Raw genomic sequence first — 22,185 nt, 5'->3', positions numbered from 1 at the left:
GTAATGTAGTTTGACTAATAATGTAGATTTTTAGTCTAATAATATAGCTCGCCTATTATTATCACAACCATTCAATCCAAGGATCCAAAACCACACTGTGGTTTGTGTAATGTTTAACACTATAAAGGTGTAAGCAGTAACATTCCTATATACATATCTCCATCTTTATCAATTTCTAACGCACCATAAATTTAATAAATAAATCTGAAAGTACGAAGAAAAGTGTGTGCGCGTGTGTGTTTGAATCAGTGAAAGAACAATCCAAAATGTTAAAAAAGAGAAAACTTATCACAATGACACCTAAATTCAGGTAATTAATTAATGACCAATTGTCATTCATTAGTATAAACAATCCTGTTCGAAGTTAAAATAGTGAACTAAAACATAAGAGCATCTGCCACGGTGGACGAACGGCGTCCGTCCGTGCCAGCGGCACGGAGGAGGTCGTCCGCCGCTGCGCTCGCGCCGCTGGCACGCGCTGTTCGATGCATCGAGCACGTCCGTGCAAGCGAGCAGCTGACGTGGCTCGCTACGATTGGGCAACGGCATAGCCGTTGCCTTTGAATATTTTTATTTTTTATTTTTTAAAAATTCGATATTTAATTATAAAAACTGATAAAAAAAATAATTTCCAAATCCCAAAAATATGGCCGTTTTTTTGCCCGTTTTTCTGTATTTTTTTGATTTTTTCCTCCCAAAATCATCTATAAATATACACATTCATCATCCATCTCATCAAATCATCTCTCATTCATCTCTCATTCATAATTTTCATACAACCTATCTGCACCTTCATCTATCACTCAAAACCTCAAATGGATTTCACTCATCTTATGGCGGAAGCGGAGCGTGAAGAACAAGAATACTACGAACAACATCGTGCCGCTTATGAAGCATATGTCGCGGCGAATACCTCCGTTCCTCCTCCTCAACGAACTAGATCAACTTGCCGCTACAACCATCGTCACCGGGAGGGAGCCCACGAAAGGCTCGTTGCCTACTATTTTGCCGACCAGTCGCGGTTTCCGGCAGATTACTTCAGGCGCCGTTTTCGCATGTCAAAGCGCTTGTTTATGCGAATTGTCAACACATTGTCCGCACGTGTTGAATTCTTTCAAACAGGTCCAGATGCAGCCGACCGACAAAGTATCACGCCTTTGCAGAAGTGTACGTGAGCCATCCGACAACTCGCTACTGGGCAAACGGCCGACCTCTTCGACGAGTATTTGCATGTCGGTGAGTCCACTGGAATCCTTTGTCTAAAAAATTTTTGCGAGGGCGTTCGTACAGCTTTCGGTGATGAATTCCTTCGGGTACCCACCACCGATGATTGCCAACTGTTGCTTCGTCTTCACGAATCAGTCCATGGCTTTCCCGGAATGCTTGGTAACATTGACTGCATGCATTGGAGGTGGAAGAATTGCCCGACTGCTTGGAGGGGGCAACACTTAAGTGGTCACAAAGGCGGAGGCCCAACACTTATCCTTGAGACGGTCGCCGACTACCGCCTATGGATTTGACATGCATATTTCGGCGTTGCCGGATCCAACAACGACTTGAACGTGCTCTATTCTTCACCACTCTTCAATGATGTGATGAATGGTGTAGCACCGGCGATCGACTTCACCATTAACGGAAATACATACCACATGGGTTACTATCTCGCCGATGGTATCTACCCAAGGTGGTCGACTTTCGTGAAGACGCTCAGCAAGCCGCAAGACCCGATACGGGTTCTTTTTGCGCATCGTCAAGAGTCCGCGCGGAAAGACGTCGAAAGAGCCTTTGGGGTCCTTCAAGCCCCATTCAACATTGTGAAGGCCTCGGCTCGGCTCTGGTACGTGAATAATATCGGCGACATCATGTACACGTGTATTATCTTACACAACATGATCATAGCCGAAGAAGGACCGATGGCGGCTAGCTTCTACGACGAGGATGAAGCCGGAAGCTCAACCGTGAGGTCTCCCCCACGCCGAGGTCGGCATACGACGGTGGGGGAGAGGCTCGAAACAAGGCACACAATGCGCGATACCCGAACCCACATTGAGCTACAAGAAGACTTAATCAAACACATGTGAGTGAAATTCGACAACGAGTAGTGGTTTTTTTTTTAATTTTACGAATTTAATTATGTAATTTTTAATTTTTAGGATTTTAATTATGTCTTTTTTATTTTATTTGTAATTTGTAATATTATTTCGGTTATTTAATGAATTTTAATATTATGGAAATGTTTTTATTTAATTGAATTTTAAATTGAATTGTGCTCGTTCTTGCGGAAGAGCACAGCGGTGGGTGTTGTGCTCTTGCCGAAGAGCAGACAGAAAAAGTGGGGCCGGGCCCACAATCGTGCTCGCTGGTAAGAGCACGGTCGTGGGTGCTCTAAATAAAACACGACACTTGGCTTAAAAAATTACGTGACGTGTATTTTCTAAATATTTCCAAAGTTACACATGATATAATTACATCCAAGTCTAATTAAGCTGGTCCAGTGGGCCACAACAGAATTAGGCCCAATGAGCCAATATAGGAAGTTGATTTTGTTTTATGTAATTTTGAGTTTTCACATGCTGGATGCCGGAGTATATTAGGCTATCTCCAACCAATTTACATTAAAATTAAATCTATTTTTTTGGATATATATCATATTAAAAAATAATTTTACTTTAATCATTTATATCAAATTTAAATTTACACAATTTCTGAGTTTTGTTTTTCACAAATTTTTGCAATAATACTATATCTTGTGTTATTCCATAGAAAAACTTAAAAATGGGTTTGACTATACAACTATAGTGTATGGTTGGAGAAATTTTTTACATCAAAACTTATTTTTTGTGTATGGTTGGAGATGGTATTATAGTACGGGCTTAATATTAAATTAATACAATATAGTTTGTATGTGACACATAAATTTATTATATACTTTATGTAAATCGATGACTTGATTCAATGCACCTACACGGCTACACCAATATATGGGCGCTACTATCAAGGAATGGACGACACCAGTTTTGGGGATGGGCATGATAAATTTATATAGTATACATATTCTACAATATTCAACAAATATACTATTATTAAACGATATTATTATACTCCAGTTTCTTTGATAAGACGATATATTTTTCGGATAATATATGTGAATTGCAACTAAAAAATATTAGTAGTATTAAAATATGAAAATATCAGGTGAACAATGATTCATTAATTGTCCCTGTACTCGCATGACAGTACTTTTACTAGTGTAATTGGGGTATCGAAATGTATTTAATATCAATATGTCTAGTTTTCACCTTTATTATCAATTTTTCTATAGTTGAGCCCCCTTGTATAAATTTCACTTATTCTAATATTTTTATTGAGATATTCACTTATCCTAATATAAATAAAATCCAAATATCACATATACATTATACAAATATCAATCAATTAATATATATATTCAATTTTTTTAGCGAGGACCAAAGAAAAATTTAAATTCAATTATATCTGTACTATGGGTGAATATGATAATTAAATAATTTATGTATTTTGAGGAAAAGCCCAATATTCCAATTTTCCACTTGGAACTTGCTACAACAGCCCATCTGTTACAGTAGTCACCGCCTGGATGATTTGTTGGGCTGCAAATTGCTATACGTGTCGTCTCCAGCCTTTGCCAATTTTTCCATAGCCGCAATTTTGTACAATAAATAATTCATCGAATCCTATGTATTCGACTGAATCTCATGTCAAATTGTCCGATCAAATAATAATCATGTGCATAACTATTAATAGAAAATCTTGCGGGAAAAATAATTTACATATATTGGTTTTCAAGATCTTGTCAGGGGCATGTTTGATAATATTGCTTGGATAAATATTTTTAGGATGAATTTGTAGAGATAAAAATAAAGTTTACAGCTTCAACAGTGGCGCGGAGCTCCCACCGGAATCCCTAAAAACACCTTCTACCACGTCATACGGATTTTTCAATGCACTGCCATGTCATACGGATTTTTCAATGCACTGCCATGTCATACGGACTTCTCACTGCACAGTGGAGGAATTTCCCGCGGAATTCCCGACGGACTTCCCACAATAAAAAAAATTCACAAATTCACAAATTAAACAATTTCCGGAATTAAACAAATAACAGAATTAAAATTTCGACACAAATAGGGAAAAATTCCATTAAAAAAATAAAAGTACATTTCACCAAATTAAAAAAAAACATTTCAATAATTTATAGAAATAAAAAAAACATTTAATTCAATAAACGAGAATTCCACACGGACGTCCGTGGGAGTCAACGCAACGACGGACGTCTGCACGGAATTCCCCGCGGAATTCCGCGGAACGCCCCGAAACTGCGAATTTCTCGACGAATTCCGTATCCGTGCATGCTACGCACAGTGGCGGACGTCCGCCACGGAATTCTCGCACGCCGGTGGGAATTCTGCGGCGACGTCCGCCAGTGCTGATGCTCTTATATTACTAGTATTCATTTTATATACTTATTGTTTACTAGTATATGAAATTAAAGCGTAGACAAAAATAAGTTTGATAATCGAAATTATTTTGTAGATTAAACTATAAAATGACTTCACCTCAATCATTATTGTTACCTATGCACACACAATTGGGTCCAATATCATCGCCCACACCACAAAAATTCATGTAAGTCGTATTTAGTATCTCGTGTTTTGTCTCATTAGTAGGTCGTGTCGTGTCGTGTCGTGTCGTGTGTCACAATGCATGGTTGGGCATGTGTTATTTATTTGTAGAGAGATGAACGGAAGGAGATGGCCGACGAAGAAACAATACGACGTAAGAGACCACGTTCGACCGAAGCACATAACCTACATGAGAGGGTGAGCGATATAATTTTACTACTAAAACTAAAAGAAAATATTCAAGTGTGTATTTTTAAAAAAATTTATTACAGACCAGTTTGTGTTATGTCTTCGATATGATACACATAGTAAGTTCACACAAATTTAAGATAGAAAACATCCGATTGTTAATGTTACAACAGCCTTTTTAATTTATTATTTTCGATATTATATCTGTATATTTATGAACAGCTGCGGAGGAAAAAAATTAATCAAAAAATGGCAACTCTCCAAGAAATGATTCCCAACTCCAATAAGGTATAATCACACTCTCATTTTCTTGATTATAACCAAAACTAATTTCATAGTATTTCATTAATATAAATATATATATATATATATATATATATATATTTTGAATGATTTAGAAGGACCAAGCGTCAACCATAGATGATGTGACCAAGTACATAAAAACGTTACAACATCTAGTTGAGGTATTTTATAACCTTCTCACAACCTTATATTATAACATTAGATTTTAATTCCATTTTATAACATTGTTAAATTCTCTAAATTCTGTCCCACATCGACTTGGTGAAGATCACATCTAATCTATATAAGTGTGGATAACCCTCCCCCTTAAAAGGCCTCATAAGGGGGAGGGTTATCCACACTTATATAGATTAGATGGGATCTTCACCAAGTCGATGTGGGACAGAATTTAGAGAATTTAACAAACATGATTCATTCCGTTAATACTGACAGATAATGTCGACCGAAACTAGTCATATTATGCGTCATTCGCCGATGATGTGGCATCAAGGGATCAAGTCTTCAGCCCTAACTCAGCCCTATGGTTTTCCCATAGGAGTATATAATCCATGGTTTTTTCAATCATCAATGGGTAGTCTGGAATCACAATTCGAACCGATGTATGCTAATGGAATTTCTTATTTTGGATTCCCACCATCAACTCTCCCAAATGACTAAGTCTGGACAATCACATGGTGCTTCTACTTACTTAAATAAAGTTTAGGCTTTTTTTTGGTATGACCATTTAAACTTTTTTTTGGGATGTTGATTAATTATTTGCCTAGATGAATGATTGGAGCTTTTTATTTGTTTATTATTGCGAGGAACGATTTAGATTCTCTGCAGATGCAATAAACAATAAAAAATTATTAATATATATTTAATTTAATTAGTCTTACTATTCATTACTAAGAATAATCAGTCAGGAATAGGAATGGAACATAATAATAGATTATGATGGGGAATAACCTATTCATTCTAGCGAGTCTAGAATTCTAGTAGAATTTAAATAATTGTTGCAATTAAAACACCGAACTGCGAAGCGGTTCAATTAAAAAAATAATTAAACTATGAATCACTTATTTAAATAATAGATTATGATGGGGAATAACCTATTTTTAGTTAAAATGAAAATTATTTATAATTTTCAAGAACTCTAAAATATTTATCAAATAAGTATGATTTATATATTTTGTAGGTAAGTGAATATGTATTGTCGCTCACTGTTATTTTTAGGCTTACTTTCCTAAATTAGTGGTAAACAACAAGATATATTTGTCCCTTTAAATATTTTGTAGATCCATATATAGGAAAAAATTTTGTGCAAATCTAGGGGCCAAATTGTCAGGGAGATAGAAGCTACAATTCTGAATATTATTTTTCACGCAATTAAAAAAAACTAGGGTTGATACTTGATATTCAGCTTGCATAAATAAAATAAAATAAAATTTGAAAAACCAATTTGACATTGCCATCTCGAACTATGTATTCAGAGATGATATCTCGATCTTTAACATGGTATGATGAATTGGCTAAATTATCATTATTAAAGTCAATAATTCTAACAACATGCACAATATAAGATATAATGTGACTGATCTTCAAAGTAGTTTTTAGGTTCATAGCTTATTCTCGGTCGGACTTCCTCTAAATCTACAAACCTACATAATATGTGAAGAATAAGCTATCCGTCCCACCACAAGTGATCAACTTTCCATTTTAAGTTTTTTTTTCCATTTTAAGTTGTCCCATCACAAGTGATCAATTTCCTTTTTTAACAAAAGACAAAACTTTAATACTCTCTTACTTTATTCCATATCTTTTACTTTATTATCTCTTTTTCTCTTTTACTTTTTCATCTCTCATACTTTATTCTCTTCACTTTAACTCAATATATATAATTTTTTAAATCACTTGCTTAAAAGAAATCCATCAATTGTGGTGGGACGGAGGGAGCACGATTTTTGGGTATATTTGAATACAGTAATACACACTATTGATGTACTTCCTCTGAGTTAGACTAGAACAACTAGAATTATAAAAAGAGTTAAGACTATAAACTACTATTAACAATGAATTTGACGTGAATTATAAAATTAAAAATTTTGTTACCTAAGAGATCGGAATTTGGACCCTTGTCTCAAATTCATGCAACAAGAGGACAAATACACCATAAAATTCCTAATCAAAGACTGAAAATTATTTCTAATTTATGTGTATATATGCAATTAAAAAAATAAAGGCTAATTTGAACCAAATGCTACCTGAATAAGTAGTGGGTCAATTAAAAGAATACTTAAATAATAAAAAATGTTAAAAAAATATTTACTGTAGAAAATTTGCTACGTGTTTACTCTAGCAAAATCCCATGGTCCACCTTTTTTTCCAAGGCGGAATTTCATCTCTATTTAACAATTTTTCAAAAAAAAAACCTACATATTTTTTATATTATTAATTCCTTTTAACATTATTTACAAATTTTCAAGGCCCATCTTAGTACTACTTCATAAAATGGGCCCATGAGATTTATTTACAAATAACAAAATTCCACGCGCACACACACAGTATACATAACATTAACTAGGATTCAAAACCGCCTTCTATTAGTCAGTCTATTTTGAAGCAAATAAAATTCTAGACACACTGACACACACTACACGCTTGAGAGTGATTTTGTTCAATTTCGAAGAAATGAGCAATGCAGAGCAAAGATCATGGCATCAAAACACGCCAACTTCTCCAATATTTTACAAAGGAGGAGATTCGAATTATTATAAGTTTGAAGGCAATGAAGATACCAATTCTAAAAGTTTCGATGAGAGAGAGGAAGCATCATCACATGGAGAGGTGGGCTACAATATATAGTGTTATAGTTTCATTTTTGTACAATTTTATTTTATTGTTGAATTTGCAGTTGGAGGAAGATGGTGTGAAGGGGGATTCTGAAATGAGTAATAAAATCAAGAAACTTAATAAGACTCGTTCCACTCAGTCTCGTAGCCACAGTGAAAGGGTGAGTTTTCTTTTGAGTTATAATACTTGTAGTAGTATATTAATCTAATTTCTGATTGGTAGTGTGTGATTTTTAGTTTGGTAAGAGATCGTGTGTTGTTTGAAGTCATGCATATATTAGAATGTCATAAATGAGTACAAACAGAATTACTGTATTTAGTTAGAGACTGGTTGATGAGAATTAAAATGATACTCCATTATGGTTTATGAGTTTTTATGTTAGATATTTTTAATATAATGTGTTGATTCAGTTAGCAAATAGCATATTAAGATGGTTAGCATTTGATTACATCCCTACTAATACGTGTATCAGTTTGATTTCAAATATTGAAAGGAAAAAAAAATGATAAGAATGCCCTTGCAAATAGTGGTTGTTTGATGTCAAATGAATTGAATTTAGAGAAACTTGATTATTTGGGTTTAACTTTTTACGTTGTGCATATGAACAGTTAAGGAGGGAGAGACTCAAGCTTAAGATGAAGACTCTTCAAGAACTCATTCCCAATTGCAGTAAGGTAGAATTGTCACACACACACACACACACACATCGGTTGACTTAATTTAGTGTGTGTGTTTGTTTATGTGTTTCGAATAGCTTAATTTAGCTGACATGTTCTGATACTAATCTCATTTTTCAAGAGAGACAAACTGTCCACATTTGATGATGCTATAAAATACATAAAGACACTACAAAATCAAATTCAGGTAACTCGTGTGTGTGTGTGTGTGTGTTTTTAAGGGTCTCACACATGATGCATGTTCCTGTTTAGGTGATGGCAATTGAAGGGGGCTACTCCACATTGAATTCTACACAAACCATGGTTTCAAGCCCTGCACTATTCCCACAAACCTGCCCTCCTGGGACCGAAACACTATACGAGAATGAGACGAAAATGGAAACACCGGGGTTTCTGGCTGGATTTCCCGATCCATATTCCCTGCCGGTGTCCGGATTGCCTGCACCTGATGGATTCTCAGCAATTCAAAGCCCATTGGACTTCACTTCTCCGATGGGGATCGCAACTCCCTTGTGCCCCACTAGCCATCCATTGGACTTCACAACGCCGGTGTGTCCCACCGGCTTAGAGTCTCATGGATCGAGCCCATCATCATAAAGGCCCACAAGCAAGGTCCCTTCTCCCTAGGAAGAGCGGTCGGTAATGTTAGTTTCCGAGGGGGATAGATATGATAGAGACTATACTCAAGAACATGAATATATGTATGAGAAGAACCATCCAAACATAGCCAGAGAATATTTAATGTCAGATTTATTAATATTGCTCTATGTTTTACACTAAGTAAATGAAACAAAGGGGGCAGACAAACTTAGGAACATTTATGCATTTTCATTTCATCAATTTAAGAAAAATACTAAATTCAACACAAAGAGAGGATTGAATATGTGAATTCCCAGAAATTGGACAGAAAAAACACATGCTAATCCTTGTTTGCATAAATTAAACTACAAATGTGAACCAAAAACTTCCAAAATGAGGGAGTTTAGGGCATCCACAATGGGACGGATGTCCCGGCGGACTTCCCAAAAACACCTCTTGCCACGTCATAAAGACATCCCACTACACAATGGCGGACATCCCGACGGACATCCACAAAAAACAATAAAAAAATCGGGACGTCCGTCGTGTCAACGCAATGGCGGACATCCCAACGGACGTCCCAGAAAGCCGCGGAACTCCAGTGTCCGCAGCGGACGTCCGTATCCGTATGCATGCTGCCTAATGGCGGACGTCCGGCACGCCGGTCCGACGTCCGCCGGGACATCCGCCATTGTGGATGCTCTAATTATTGCTCACTGGGTATTAATTGAAAGCAGAATCCGTTCAAACAATAATAAGTCTGTCATTCCCAGAAAAAGGACTGGGACGACTGGTCCTTATTGAATCAAAGTAAGTGTGTTGTTCAGTCACAGGCCGCCCGGGGAAGGTGAGATGTGAACTCAAGGAAGTGTGCGCTGGTAGAGGGGCAAGGCACCAAGTGCTTCGCGCTCAGCTCTCTCTCTCTGAACCTGTAGAGTCACCACAAGTGAAGGGTCAATCAATACTTTCTGCAGAAAAACCCCATATAAGATGTAAATGGAAGCAAGAATATACAAAATCAGAGACACGAATGGCCATGATTTATACTGTACTCAGTGTTATCAATCTCGCATGGCGGCGTACGGCGGTTCGCCTAAAAACCGCCACAAGGATATGGCGTATTAGTATGGCAGATATGCCGATATGGCGGTCAATAATTAAATAAATAAAATAATACTTATTATTTATACATAATTCAAAAATTGGAAAATAACAAAAATATAACATCTAAAACTCTTAAAACAATTAATAAAGCATAAAATACAGCTCTAACATCCATGTTTCTTGCATAATGCCTCATTCCTAAATGCAGTACACACGCAATGTTGTCAAATGGCGGATATGGCGGTGCTATGGCAGCGCCATGTTGCTATGGCATTTCCACCACAGAACGCCATGCCATAGCGCCATGGCGCCGCCATATCCGCTATTTGATAACATTGACTGTACTGTCATCTCTCTCTTTTGTTTAACTTCAACTGTTAGATTTTCTGAGAAAACATAATAGGGAATCCAAAATCCATCGTACAACTTTGATAAGGCAGTTCCTGCCTCGATATCATCTATTTTTGGTCGGACAACATTATTTTTACGACTATTCACAAAATTATCTCTAGCAAGTCCAGCCATGATCAGAAAGATACAAACGAGAAGTAAGATGAACAACAACTGATTCCAAAACTAGAATGCAGAAACAAGGAACAACATGATTGAAGCAAAACTAAAATGTCAGTATAGCTGAGCTGCAATGGATTTGGGAAACAATTTTTCATAGCAATCAGAAACCTTACAGATGGTAGGACATAATATAGTCTATATATAGAGAAGTAAAACCGCTATACTAACCTCACGAAGAGTGAAAAGCAGTGTTTTGGAAATCAGAAAACCACCAAAAATAAGCATAAGCAGGAGCATTTCATGCGGTAGAGAGAATATAAGTCACAAGAGGCACTTACAAGAGCCAGCATCTCCTGTAGATAGGGCGTAAATGGAGTTTGCATAGCCTGAGAATGGAAAAAAGAAAAGTTAATCAAGCATAAGCTCGTAACACTTCCTTTCATCGATGCAAAATACCATCAGTATCAAGCAAATTGACAAGCATCTGCTAGAGCAATGTTACAACAGGATAGTTCTATAAAAAAAAACTCATGAAGTAATTATATCAGAGAATCATGCTTAATGTGGGCACATTATATGATTGTAGGTCGGGATTCCGGAAAGAGGATAACATGAACCACGTACCCAATCGAAAAGGCGAAAGCGCACATGGATATCAACAAAGAAAGCTGAAGATTATATGGCTAAAACATCACAATTTCGAAAATGAAAAAGTAAACAGTTCTGTTTCCATAGCATTGTACATATATTTCTAGACACCTAACAAGCCGATTATTGCTAATAACAGGAATGCACATACAAGAGATTAACAACCATAATTCATATATTCAGCTCAAATAATGCACACAGATACACATAGATATACATACTGACACAATATTCAGGCGCCTATATTTTCTCATCACTCAAACTGCAGTATCACGAAATCATCAAAACAGATAATGAAAAAGCTCAATCCAATAAAAATTATTCACCTGAAGATCTTCGGGGAGATACTCGTGCTTCATGGAGAGATCCATAGCGCGCTTGAGGCGTTGATTCCTCGCGTCCACGACCTGCTTCGGGAGCCGATTCAGCGCCTCCTTTATATCCAGGTCGTACATTGGATCGTGCAAATCGTCATACCGTAGCCCTAATTTCCACATCACAAACTCATCAACAAACGCAAAAGTAAAAACATAAACAATAAATCGGTACCGTATCTGCTCAGGCGAGTTTTAATGGTTTTCATGTGCAGTGCAGCTAGGGGGTTGCGCTTCGGATCTACAAGCCATTTGGACAAGGCCGACGCCATTTTTGCCTCTCTCTCAGAAGTTTTCTTTGGTAATTTTTTTGCTTTGTGCGTTCTGAGTTTTGAGCTTTTGATAATTTGTGAACGGAATTTGGCGACTTTTCAGCGAGGTGATGTGGAAGGCATGCTACTGTATGAAATTGTACAGAACCGGACAAAATCGAACTGAAGAGAAGTGAATGCGTATAAATATATTAACAGTTTTACCAAAAAAAAATTAGTCACAAATGTTTTATTCTTAATAAAAATAATTTCAGCGAATTCATTATTTATTTCAATGGATATTTACGAATTTATAATTCCTCAGATAAACGTATATTTATTGATTAAGCATGTACTCATGCAAAAAAGTTAAACCCCAACTCTAAGGACCCCCACATCCCGGTCCGAATTGATCAAGCATGTACCAATCCTTATATTATACTACAATAAATTATTTTGACAACAAAGCGAAATTCATTTTATAAGTTATTTTAGTCCTAACAAATAATTTGGAGTTCGGATGATCTCAAGTGCGTTATATACTTGTATGCTGTGGGGTGGTATCGGAGAGTGCGTCGATGAGCCGTCGACTAGAAGTGTTTCCCGTGTTGAGTTTAGATAACCAGGATCGGAGAAAGAAAGGAGAGACGAAGATGATATAAGTGTGGAAAGCTTATCAATCCATTTTTCTTATATTCGTAAAAGACGAGATATACATGCGTTTAAATAGTTGCCTAAAAACCATAATCAACAAAGAAAACTCGAAAATAAGCTTATAATACACTCGATTCGACTACATCAGTTTAATTATTCCGATTTAGTAAGATATGCGAATCAAGAGTAATCCAGAAAATGCATGAACCGTCTAATGTTGCGCTTGGGCAGAGAGAGGAAGACGATTGCAAGGAGTCTGATGCCGTGTGGGCCTATGACGAGCCTACTAGTGTTGAGTGGTCCGCATCGTGGTTGGAGTCGAGTGCGTGGGCTCGATAGTGTGTGCGAATTGTAATTAAAAAATAATACTACACACTACTTATAATAGAAAATTTTAAAATTGTGTTTAACCATTTCAAAAAATAAAAGATAAAGACCATTTTAGGTATATAATGGAATAAAATGTAATTCATATTCCATTTTATTCGTTTGCTTAATACGATAGAATGAAAAAGAAAATGAAATTTAATTACAAAGAAAATGTAAAGAAATTGTCATTTCATTCCATTCCTATCTAATCTCATTTGATTATAAAAGAAGGCCTAATTCATTCCTATTAATAAAGTGATCATGTTTGAAGCCAAACATCTCGAGTTCAAATCACACAATCAAAAATTAAATTCATTAACCTATAAACAAAACCCTAATTCGTTTATTAATCTTGACAAAAGAAAGTTTCTCTTCCCTCTCTCTTTCAAAATTGAAAACTATAAATACCCAAAAATGGAAACAGAAATGAATGGTACGTAGCTTCTTTCTGCTTTCCTGCATGCACCGTTGCTTTTCATGGCGAAATTAGGCGCAGAATTCGCACGAGAATAATCACAGAGAGAGAGAGAGAGAGAGAGAGAGTGAGGGACGCGAGATGGGGCGGCAAAAGCATCGCAAAAACAGCTGGGATGCGGGGATGGGCTCGATGAGCAAAATCGCCGAGATAGAGAGCGAAATCGAGAGAGCTTCCGCCGATGATCGGAGCTACCACAGCGTCTCCAGCGACATCCTCCCCGCCCTCGGCGTCCATGCCCCATGGAAGCCCAAGCTCCGATCCTTCGTCATCTCCTCGCTCGATCCGCGCTATAGGTTCGCTTAATTTCATCTCGGTTTTGTTTTTGCTAGCTCGTGGTTTGACCTAATTCCCTAATTTGGATTGCTTATGTTGATTTAATGCTCTCAATTGGTTTGTTGTGTGTTTGATTGCTCATGATTTGGCGATATTTGATAGTGCATTGTCGATTTCTTAGCTCTGTTTCCTTGATCATGATTTGGCTAATGCTCTGACAATTTTTTTGGACTGTCTTTGATAGACAATTCTTCTGGGATGAGTTTTTCGTGTTTGGTTTGTAACATCGGTGCTGTCATTGAGAGGCTCAATGACTCGGAGTGGTGCTGTTGAGATTAGTTCTCCTGTTAGAGCAGTTATTTTTCAATTCCTTTAGCTAGATTTGTTTCCGTGCTCATGATTTGGCCAGATCCGATTGTGCTTTGTCAATTTCTTTGTTGATGAGTTGAAATTCTCTTAGCTTGATTTGTTTCCTTGCTTATGGTTTGTCCATATTTTAATGTGCTTTGTCAACTTCTTTTGCTGATGACTTAAAAATTTGTGAATGATGGTTGCAGATACTGGGAGAGATTGCTGATCATACTAGTTTTCTACACAGCATGGATGTCCCCTTTCGAATTCAGCTTCACTATAGAGCACAATGGGCCTTTGGGCATCGCAGACAACGTTGTCAATGGATTCTTCGCCATTGATATCGTTCTAACATTCTTCGTGGCCTACCTTGACAAGTCAACATACCTCCTAGTCGATGATCATAAGATGATTGCATTGAGATATGCCAAAACATGGCTCATCTTTGATGTGATCTCCACAATGCCCTCACAGCTTGCTCAGAAAATCATGCCTAATGCGTATACCTATGTTAGTATACTTCGCCTCTGGCGTCTCAGACGAGCCAGTGCCATGTTTCAGAGGTGAAGAAATATGCTTCACTGAGCTTTTTTTTGAATTATTAGGTTTACTGATGCATTGGTTTGTCATCTGACGCAGATGGGAGAAAGACAGGAACCGTAACTACTACGTTGTTCGGATTGCAAAGCTTACATGCGTGAGTGTTTCGGGGATATTATGGTTTATGTATTTGTGGTGCTTTGAGGATTTGGAATTCACATTTAAGAGCTAGCTATGCTTTCCATTGTAGGTAGTTCTCTTTGAGATTCATGCTGCTGGTTGCTTCTTCTACCTTCTTGCTGATAGACACCCTGATCCAACAAAGACGTGGATTGGATCCGTGAATGAAGATTTTGCGCAGTATTCTTTGTTTCATCGGTATGTGATAGCAGTGTACTGGTCGAGCATCACTGCCACCACCACTGGCTACGGTGATTATCATCCTGTGAACAAAGAGGAGATGATCTTCACCATTTTCTATGTGTTTCTCAACATTGGGATGAACTCATACGTCATAGGAAACATGACCAACATGATTGTTCAAGCAACATTTAAAACTAGGAAGTTTGTGAGTATTACATCTGAAGTTTTGCTTTTTTTTGTTATGGATTTGTTAGCTTGTGTGCTTCAAAGTGAATATGGATTTGTGTGTTTCTAGAGAGAGACAATTGAGACGGCATCAAGCTTCGCAAGGAGGAACCGACTGCCCGAACGCTTGCAGGAACAGATGCTAGCGCACTTGAGCTTGACGTATAGAACTGATTCAGAAGGGCTGCAGCAGCAAGAAACTCTTGAGGCTCTCCCAAAGGCGATACGCTCGAGCATTTTGCATTTTCTGTTTTACCCCCTTGTTGAAAAGGTGTATCTGTTTCAAGGGGTGTCGAAAGATCTTCTCTTTCAGCTGGTAATGTTTCGGATTGATGGCCTCATTTCATTTTTAGCTAGATTTTCATGTTCTTGACCTAGATGATGATTCAATCTTGCAAAGGTCTCTGAGATGAAGGGCGAGTATTTTCCTCCCCGAGAAGATATAATATTGCAGAATGAGGCACCTACTGATATGTACATTATGGTTACTGGTGCAGTGGTACACTCTCTCTCTCTCCCCCCCCCCCTGTGTGCGTGTGTGCGTGTGTGTGTTCTGATGCTGTTCCTTTGGTTGCAGGAGCTTATCAAAGACAAAAATGGAGGTAAAGTGGTAAGTAAGTCTATTTCTGATGAAATTCCATCCTTTATTATGATAAGGTTTGATGTTGATTTATGTCACAACACAAGGTGGTTGAAGAGCAAAAAGGGGACGTTTATGGAGAAGTAGGTGTTCTCTGCTACCGGCCTCATGTCTGCACTGTACAAACGAAACGGCTGAGCCAGCTTCTCCGCTTGAGCCGTTCTTCACTCATCAATATGCTTCAAGCCAACCTTGAAGACGGGACTATAATCATGAACAATCTTGTTGAGGTTTGATAATTTTTTGGTTCATCTTAATCTGATCAGATCAGATGATGCAATTCCTGCTGATCCGTATGGGCTGTATATCATTGCGTGTAGCATCTGAAACAGCAGAATGATCCGGTGATGCAAGAGATCTTGGCCGACATGGAGCACATGCTAGCTCAAGGTAAAGTGGACATGCCTCTCACCTTATGTTTTGCAGCAGCAAGGCAGGACGACCTATTGCTGCAACGTTTGCTCAAACGAGGCTTGGACCCCAATGAGCTTGACAGAGAAGGGCACAACGCTTTGGTAAGACGCACATTTTTAGCATCATGTGTTGTAAAGATAGACTTCATTCGTTGCTGGTGTATGCAGCATCTTGCAGCCTCAAATGGAGGCAAAGAGTGTGTGCTTCTTCTTTTGGATAATGGAGCAGATCCTAACAAAAGAGGTAATTTTCTGCTATATATTTTGCTAAAAAAAGGAAAACCAAACTGATGTGTTTCTGCAGATTCTGAAGGGAAAGTACCTCTGTGGGATGCAATCTTGGGGAAGCATGAGGATGTGGTCAATTTGCTCGTTGACAATGGGGCGAAACTCGACTCGGGCGATGTAGGCGAGTTCGCTTGCCATGCTGCCAAGATAGGCGACTTAGAGCTACTAAAAGAGATCACCAAGTTCAATGGGGATGTGATGTCCCTCAGCAGCAGTGGCACCACAGCCATGCACACCGCGATAGACCAGAACAAGCTTGACACTGTCAAGTTCCTGATTGAGCAGGGCGCGGACATAGATATCCCCGACTCCCACGGATGGGCGCCGCGCGCCTTGGCTCACGACAAAGGCCGCCAGGAGATTATAGCCCTGTTTGATACCATCCAACCCCTTAAGAAGACCACGTCTCTCCCTCCTCTTAACAGAGAGGAGGCATCCTACTTTAAGAAGCATGCAAGTGAATCCTCGCTGCTTCGGGTCAAGGATGACGAAGACCCGAGCTCCTCGCCTCAGACAGTAGCCTCCTCATCGCTCCCAAGATACAGTGTCAGCGACTTCCAGAAGTCGCTGGCGGGGATCATAACGAGTGGCGGTACACCTAGTCATGGTAAGTTTGTGAGATTAATCACTAAGCCCTCCGCCCCATTCAAAATGACACGTTTCCTGTTCGGGATGTTCTAAACAACACTAAATAAAATCCCGTACTGGAAAAGAAATGCTTCATTTGAACGGGACGAAGAGAGTACATGTCACTGATGATGTCTCGGTATCATGCAGGAGGAATGATCATCACGACTCCTCCCCTTCTCTCCTCGCCTTTCAAACAAATCAGAGTGTTTGTGAGGCGTGCAGGGAGCGGAGACGACGCTGAAGGTGTCGTCGTGATTTTGCCGGGATCTCTCAGTGAGCTCATGGAATGGGGCTTTCAGAAGTTTGGGTTCCTTCCTACAAGAATTCTTACAGAAGATGGAGCCTTGATTGAAGACTTGGCTGTAATAAGAGATGGTGATCATCTGTTTTTGGCTAGTTGAGGAGTAGTCTTTTCTGTAGCAACATTTTTGTAATGTGACTGTAGGTTTAATCTCTTCTTTTTTAAAAATGCAACAAACAGTTGAGTTAATTAGTTTATTCCGAACTTTGGATCAAAATAAATGAAAAAGAAGAGATAAAGAAAAAAGAAAGCAAGAAGACGACAAAAAAAAGACAATTTCGACGTAACAAAAGCTACTCCAAAATATGATTATTTATTTGTTGTTCACTCATTTTTTTAAAAAACCCCGAAGTTTAGAAAATACGAAAAATATCCCGAAATTCATGAATGTTGCGAATTAACCAAAAAACTAATTAAATGCAAAAAAATGTCCGAAAATATTTTATAAAAATTGTAAAATTAACCTGACTTATTACAATTTCGAGCTCGAACTACGAAAACACCTTATATCACAGTAAAATCAATTTTATTTCAAGAAAAACGATGTTGGTCTGTTACACCAGTTCAAAAAATGGATCAAATAAACTACTCATACAAAAATCATGACCATACATGAACAAAAGAAGCTGACGTTCTTCTTCATTTTTTTTTCTTTCTTTATTTCCTCTGCTTGAAGCAGCAATGCAGCTTCCTGCAGAGCTAATCCGAGTCCAGAGGAATTCTCGACTCTTCGTCCATCATCATCTCGTTGCCCCGTCTAGGAGACTATCCTCCAACCTGCAACAACAACAACACAAATGCATCACAAGAATCATAACCAACTCACATCCTGTTTCCTTTCTTCACTGACCTCGCGGTGCCTGTCACTGAAGCTCATCGACTGGTGCCTGTTGCTGAAGCTCAACGACTGGTGCCTGTCGCTGAAGCTCATCGACCGGTGCCTGATCTCCCCCCTATGAGTTATCATGTTGTCTAAAATCTCCGCATCGGTTACATCAGGGGACAATCCTTCATCTTCAGTATCAGTGAATCCTCCTTCATCCTGCTTCACCACAGCATTAAACTCATGCTCAGTCTAAAAACGTCGTTTCCACCACCACACGTACGTACCTCGTGCTGCTGCCCCCTCTTGGAAGGGAACGGATGCCCCACGACTTCCTCGTACTCAGCTGCATCCAGCTGCTGCAGATAGTAAGGCGGGAACATCTTCGGCAGGACATGCTCCCTTATGCTTATCAGAAGGAAAAACGGCAAGGGGAATAGTATCCCGGCAATAGGTATCCACGTGATCCCAAAGCAGAAGAGAAGGTACGCTAATTGGAAGAGAGTGAACATCACGATGTATCTAAAAGGAACAGACTCGACGAACGAGGCGTGGAACTCCTCAATGACCCTGCCAAACCGAGATATCATATGCACAAGTTATGGTATTGATTCAACCTTTGGAAAATTAGACGAGGCTCGGGGATTATTACTTGAAACGACGACGTGGAGGGACGAACAGCAGCAGCAGCCTCTCCCAGAACTGGTTACCGGGAAGGCTCTCGATGGCCATGTAGGCGAAGTACCCCCACAAGACAGAGGTTGGTATCATCTTTATCACGGGCATGGCGCACAGGGCGATCCCGACAAGCACGGACTGCAGCAAGTTGCTCATCCTCTGCTCGTTCACTCGGATTGGCAAGTGGAGATCAAGACACTTCTCGGGATCAAATTTTTGATCACGATCTTGACCATCGTGTTTCAACACAGCTTCTTTCAAATTTGCCAAATCTTTATGTGCAGCGTGCTGCAGAAACATGACAAATATATGACTAACTATAATCCAAACACTAGAAAATCAACGAGGGCGAGAGGAGGGGCAGAGACGTTACAGGAGGTGTCTTGTCTATTTCAACGAACACAGCATGCATTCTTCCGTATATATCCAACTGGCTCGCGTTTTGGCTCATCCCTTCCTTTGCGCGCTTCATCATTTTCTTCTGCATCTCCTGCAGATCCGAGAATGCGTTTTTAGTAATAAAAAAATGGGTTCTAATTCAACAAAATGCGTTCCCACCTGCTTTTTGAGGACTGCAAGACTCCTCGTGTGCATAGGAGATTGTGGAAGCACCCCATTCGAAGGAGGAATCCCGATCAACCCACAAAGCAAAGTCTGCGTGCGTGTATTCATAAAAGAAATTCTCAGCCAAATCCATGCCTGAAGCTAAAGATACCAATCACACTTACCATGAAGCCAAGCAACAAGATGTCATAATGATAAGCCGGAGGATTCTGCACATTGAATTCCTTCGGCTGAGCCATTTGTGAGGCGACACTGTGGTCGAAGAAGTACAATCCCGCAATCATCACTGCTGGTATCAAGGCAGCAAACACATTGCCCACTGATATCTTCCCCATGTCCTGCAAATTTGATGTCGTTTTCTAATGTGTTAGATACTCGTTTTCTAACATCACGTAAGCAACACACTCTAGAGAGATTCGACTAACTATGCAAGTGTTTATTACCTTGATCACGGACCAATGGTGCAACGACTGTTTCTTCCAAGGAGCCGAACCGATCAGCCTCCTCGGAACTTCAGAGGGGAGTCTGCTCGGTGTACTGTACGATAAGGCAGTCCACATCACAACCATCAATGGAACACCATAGTCTGCGATGAAACTCCTCATCATGGCTGCAAAAAACACACAAAAGGTACAAAGTTAAACTGCCACTGGTTTTAAGTGACACGTACATCTCCCGTACCTGTGCCATAGCGCCACGACCTAGCCTTTCTTGACTTCAGGCAAGTGATTAGCACACCAAACATGAACACAACTGCGAGTAATCCATTGATGTAAAGCCATTCGAACTGGTTTTGTTCTTCTTCGCCATTTTCGCCTTGTGGGGCGTGAAACTCGCTCACAACACCCTGTGGTTCGACTACTACTAGTTACAAAAAAAACTGAGGAATGTGCGGGGAATGTAGTATGTATATATACCTTGATGGCTTCTTGCAAGAAAAGCACGGATATCAGCATGCCAAAGAGCTCCCCTGCCACTCTCGTGAAACGAGTAATGATCGTGCAAGCATTGAATATAGCGAGAAGGAAAAGAATCAATGCAGTCCACACACACACCCTGCTCACATAAAAGGACACCATCAAACGTGCAATCAAAAAATTATGAAATAGTCAAAAAATCTCTCACCACGCGGCCCAGGCTAAATACAGATCTTTTCCTATGTTGCTCTTGGCAAAACTATACAGATACGAGTACATTATAATGGTAGGCTCTGCAACGCCTACAATTAGCAATGGCTGCCCCCCAAAAATCGAGTGGATGACACCACAGATGGCAGTAGACATAAGCGTCTCATCAGTGCTCAAGCTCCCGTCTTAACATGAAAATAACACAAACTTTTCAATGACATTGTTGCATAAAACATCGAACACCATCAATTTTTTGCGAAAGTGACCTGTTTCTCGACTCAACTGCTCCCCAAAGGCGACCACGGGGATAGCAGAGGCAAAGAAAATGTATGCTGCTGGAGCCAAAATCCTGCAAAAGTGGCGTACGGAAGCAAAGATAAGCATTCACATTATGCTGTAAAGAGTGATATTTTCGAGCAAGAATGAAGATTTTGACCTTGGACCGGCACTAAATGAATCGAGCCAATCCTTTTTGTAGCATTTAAGCCTTCCTTTCAAATCATCAGTCACTCCTTTGAAAGGAGTTTTTAGGCCATCCATTTCACAAGACTACAAATGAAGATTCATATAAGCTAGTAAGTTTTTTGATCAGTACATATTCACACACACATATATACATAAAGATTGCCATAGATAGATATAAGATCATAGGATTCATTAGTAACTATTTTGATATGTATAATTACACACATTTAATAAAGATTGCTATAGAAAGATAATGTGATCCCTAAACTCAAATCAAAGGTATTTCAGAAACATTTTATGAATGAATTACTATGTGAAAATGAGTGAAATCAGACATCAGACAATACATCAGAAAAAACAATCTCAATCAAGATTCATGACCATCAATTCAACCATTCATCAATTTTCCCCCCAATTTTTTGAGTGAAAAAAATCATGAAATTTTCCACTAATTACAAGAAAAATACAATCAATCATAAAACACACACATACACACTGACGTGAAATTCATACACACCAAAGCAAACTTAAGATTCAATACAGTTATAAAAAATAAGATGAGGGTTGTAATCAAGATTCAATCTTTCTAGCAGGGATTGGATAATTTGCAACAGAGAAACCAAATAACACACAAGAAAAAACTCACCTCCTCCTTCTGATGCATGGGAAATGCAGTGATGCTGATGCACGAAAGTTTGTATTTAGAGAGAAAGATTCAGATTACAGAGAAAGAGAAAGAGAAAGTGGAGATTGCATGCATTGATTCAACGCAAGAATTGATGTTTCTACTTTTCTTTTAAAAAATTTGTTGAATCGTAAAAAGCGGCGATAAGTGTTACTGAATAAAATTGCTCGGTCAAATACCTACTTTT

The 22,185-nt window shown here is 38.9% G+C and overlaps 3 protein-coding genes across 3 annotated transcripts; 1 reads left to right on the top strand and 2 right to left on the bottom strand.

Annotated features, from left to right (window-relative positions):
- Positions 1–8,760: 8,760 nt before the first annotated feature.
- LOC121745100 (cytochrome b-c1 complex subunit 7-like) lies at positions 8,761–12,286 on the bottom strand. The gene is made up of 4 exons (XM_042138881.1): positions 12,056–12,286; positions 11,833–11,990; positions 11,197–11,244; positions 8,761–10,170 (listed from the first exon to the last, which is right to left on the bottom strand). Exons 1-4 carry the CDS (start codon positions 12,150–12,152, stop codon positions 10,102–10,104), a joined length of 372 nt encoding a protein of 123 aa, XP_041994815.1. The 5' UTR covers positions 12,153–12,286; the 3' UTR covers positions 8,761–10,101.
- A 1,238-nt stretch (positions 12,287–13,524) lies between these two features.
- Positions 13,525–17,847, top strand: LOC121743231 (potassium channel AKT1-like). Its single transcript, XM_042136471.1, has 12 exons — positions 13,525–13,925; positions 14,463–14,819; positions 14,896–14,953; positions 15,047–15,364; positions 15,455–15,700; positions 15,785–15,883; positions 15,962–15,994; positions 16,072–16,254; positions 16,345–16,539; positions 16,606–16,681; positions 16,742–17,332; positions 17,503–17,847. Exons 1-12 carry the CDS (start codon positions 13,711–13,713, stop codon positions 17,754–17,756), a joined length of 2,625 nt encoding a protein of 874 aa, XP_041992405.1. The 5' UTR covers positions 13,525–13,710; the 3' UTR covers positions 17,757–17,847.
- Positions 17,848–18,220: 373 nt separating this feature from the next.
- On the bottom strand, positions 18,221–22,081 carry LOC121743303 (probable boron transporter 6). The gene is made up of 14 exons (XM_042136569.1): positions 21,960–22,081; positions 21,285–21,397; positions 21,115–21,197; positions 20,847–21,033; positions 20,639–20,777; positions 20,403–20,568; positions 20,165–20,331; positions 19,886–20,059; positions 19,716–19,811; positions 19,531–19,647; positions 19,132–19,445; positions 18,767–19,049; positions 18,507–18,698; positions 18,221–18,433 (listed from the first exon to the last, which is right to left on the bottom strand). The coding sequence occupies exons 1-14, from the start codon at positions 21,975–21,977 to the stop codon at positions 18,422–18,424; spliced, it is 2,061 nt and encodes a 686-aa protein (XP_041992503.1). The 5' UTR covers positions 21,978–22,081; the 3' UTR covers positions 18,221–18,421.
- Positions 22,082–22,185: the final 104 nt, after the last annotated feature.

This window comes from Salvia splendens, chromosome 8, assembly GCF_004379255.2.
Source record: "Salvia splendens isolate huo1 chromosome 8, SspV2, whole genome shotgun sequence".
Taxonomy (NCBI): domain Eukaryota; kingdom Viridiplantae; phylum Streptophyta; class Magnoliopsida; order Lamiales; family Lamiaceae; genus Salvia; species Salvia splendens.
This window is presented reverse-complemented; position numbering and strand designations above follow the sequence as displayed.

What these genes read in the sequence shown, in the direction of transcription:
- LOC121743303 (XM_042136569.1), bottom strand. An exon ending in TCTTGTTGCTTGGCTTCATG is followed by an intron (nt 19,812 to 19,885) that starts GTAAGTGTGATT and finishes ACACGCACGCAG; the next exon opens with ACTTTGCTTTGTGGGTTGAT. An exon ending in TTGCAGTCCTCAAAAAGCAG is followed by an intron (nt 19,648 to 19,715) that starts GTGGGAACGCAT and finishes TCGGATCTGCAG; the next exon opens with GAGATGCAGAAGAAAATGAT.
- LOC121745100 (XM_042138881.1), bottom strand. Translation starts at nt 12,152, where the DNA reads ATGGCGTCGGCCTTGTCCAAATGGCTTGTAGATCCGAAGCGCAACCCC. An exon ending in ATCTCCCCGAAGATCTTCAG is followed by an intron (nt 11,245 to 11,832) that starts GTGAATAATTTT and finishes TTCCATTCTCAG; the next exon opens with GCTATGCAAACTCCATTTAC. An exon ending in TACAGGAGATGCTGGCTCTT is followed by an intron (nt 10,171 to 11,196) that starts GTAAGTGCCTCT and finishes GTGACTCTACAG; the next exon opens with GTTCAGAGAGAGAGAGCTGA.
- LOC121743231 (XM_042136471.1), top strand. Translation starts at nt 13,711, where the DNA reads ATGGGGCGGCAAAAGCATCGCAAAAACAGCTGGGATGCGGGGATGGGC. An exon ending in GCCAGTGCCATGTTTCAGAG is followed by an intron (nt 14,820 to 14,895) that starts GTGAAGAAATAT and finishes CATCTGACGCAG; the next exon opens with ATGGGAGAAAGACAGGAACC. An exon ending in ACAAAAATGGAGGTAAAGTG is followed by an intron (nt 15,995 to 16,071) that starts GTAAGTAAGTCT and finishes TCACAACACAAG; the next exon opens with GTGGTTGAAGAGCAAAAAGG.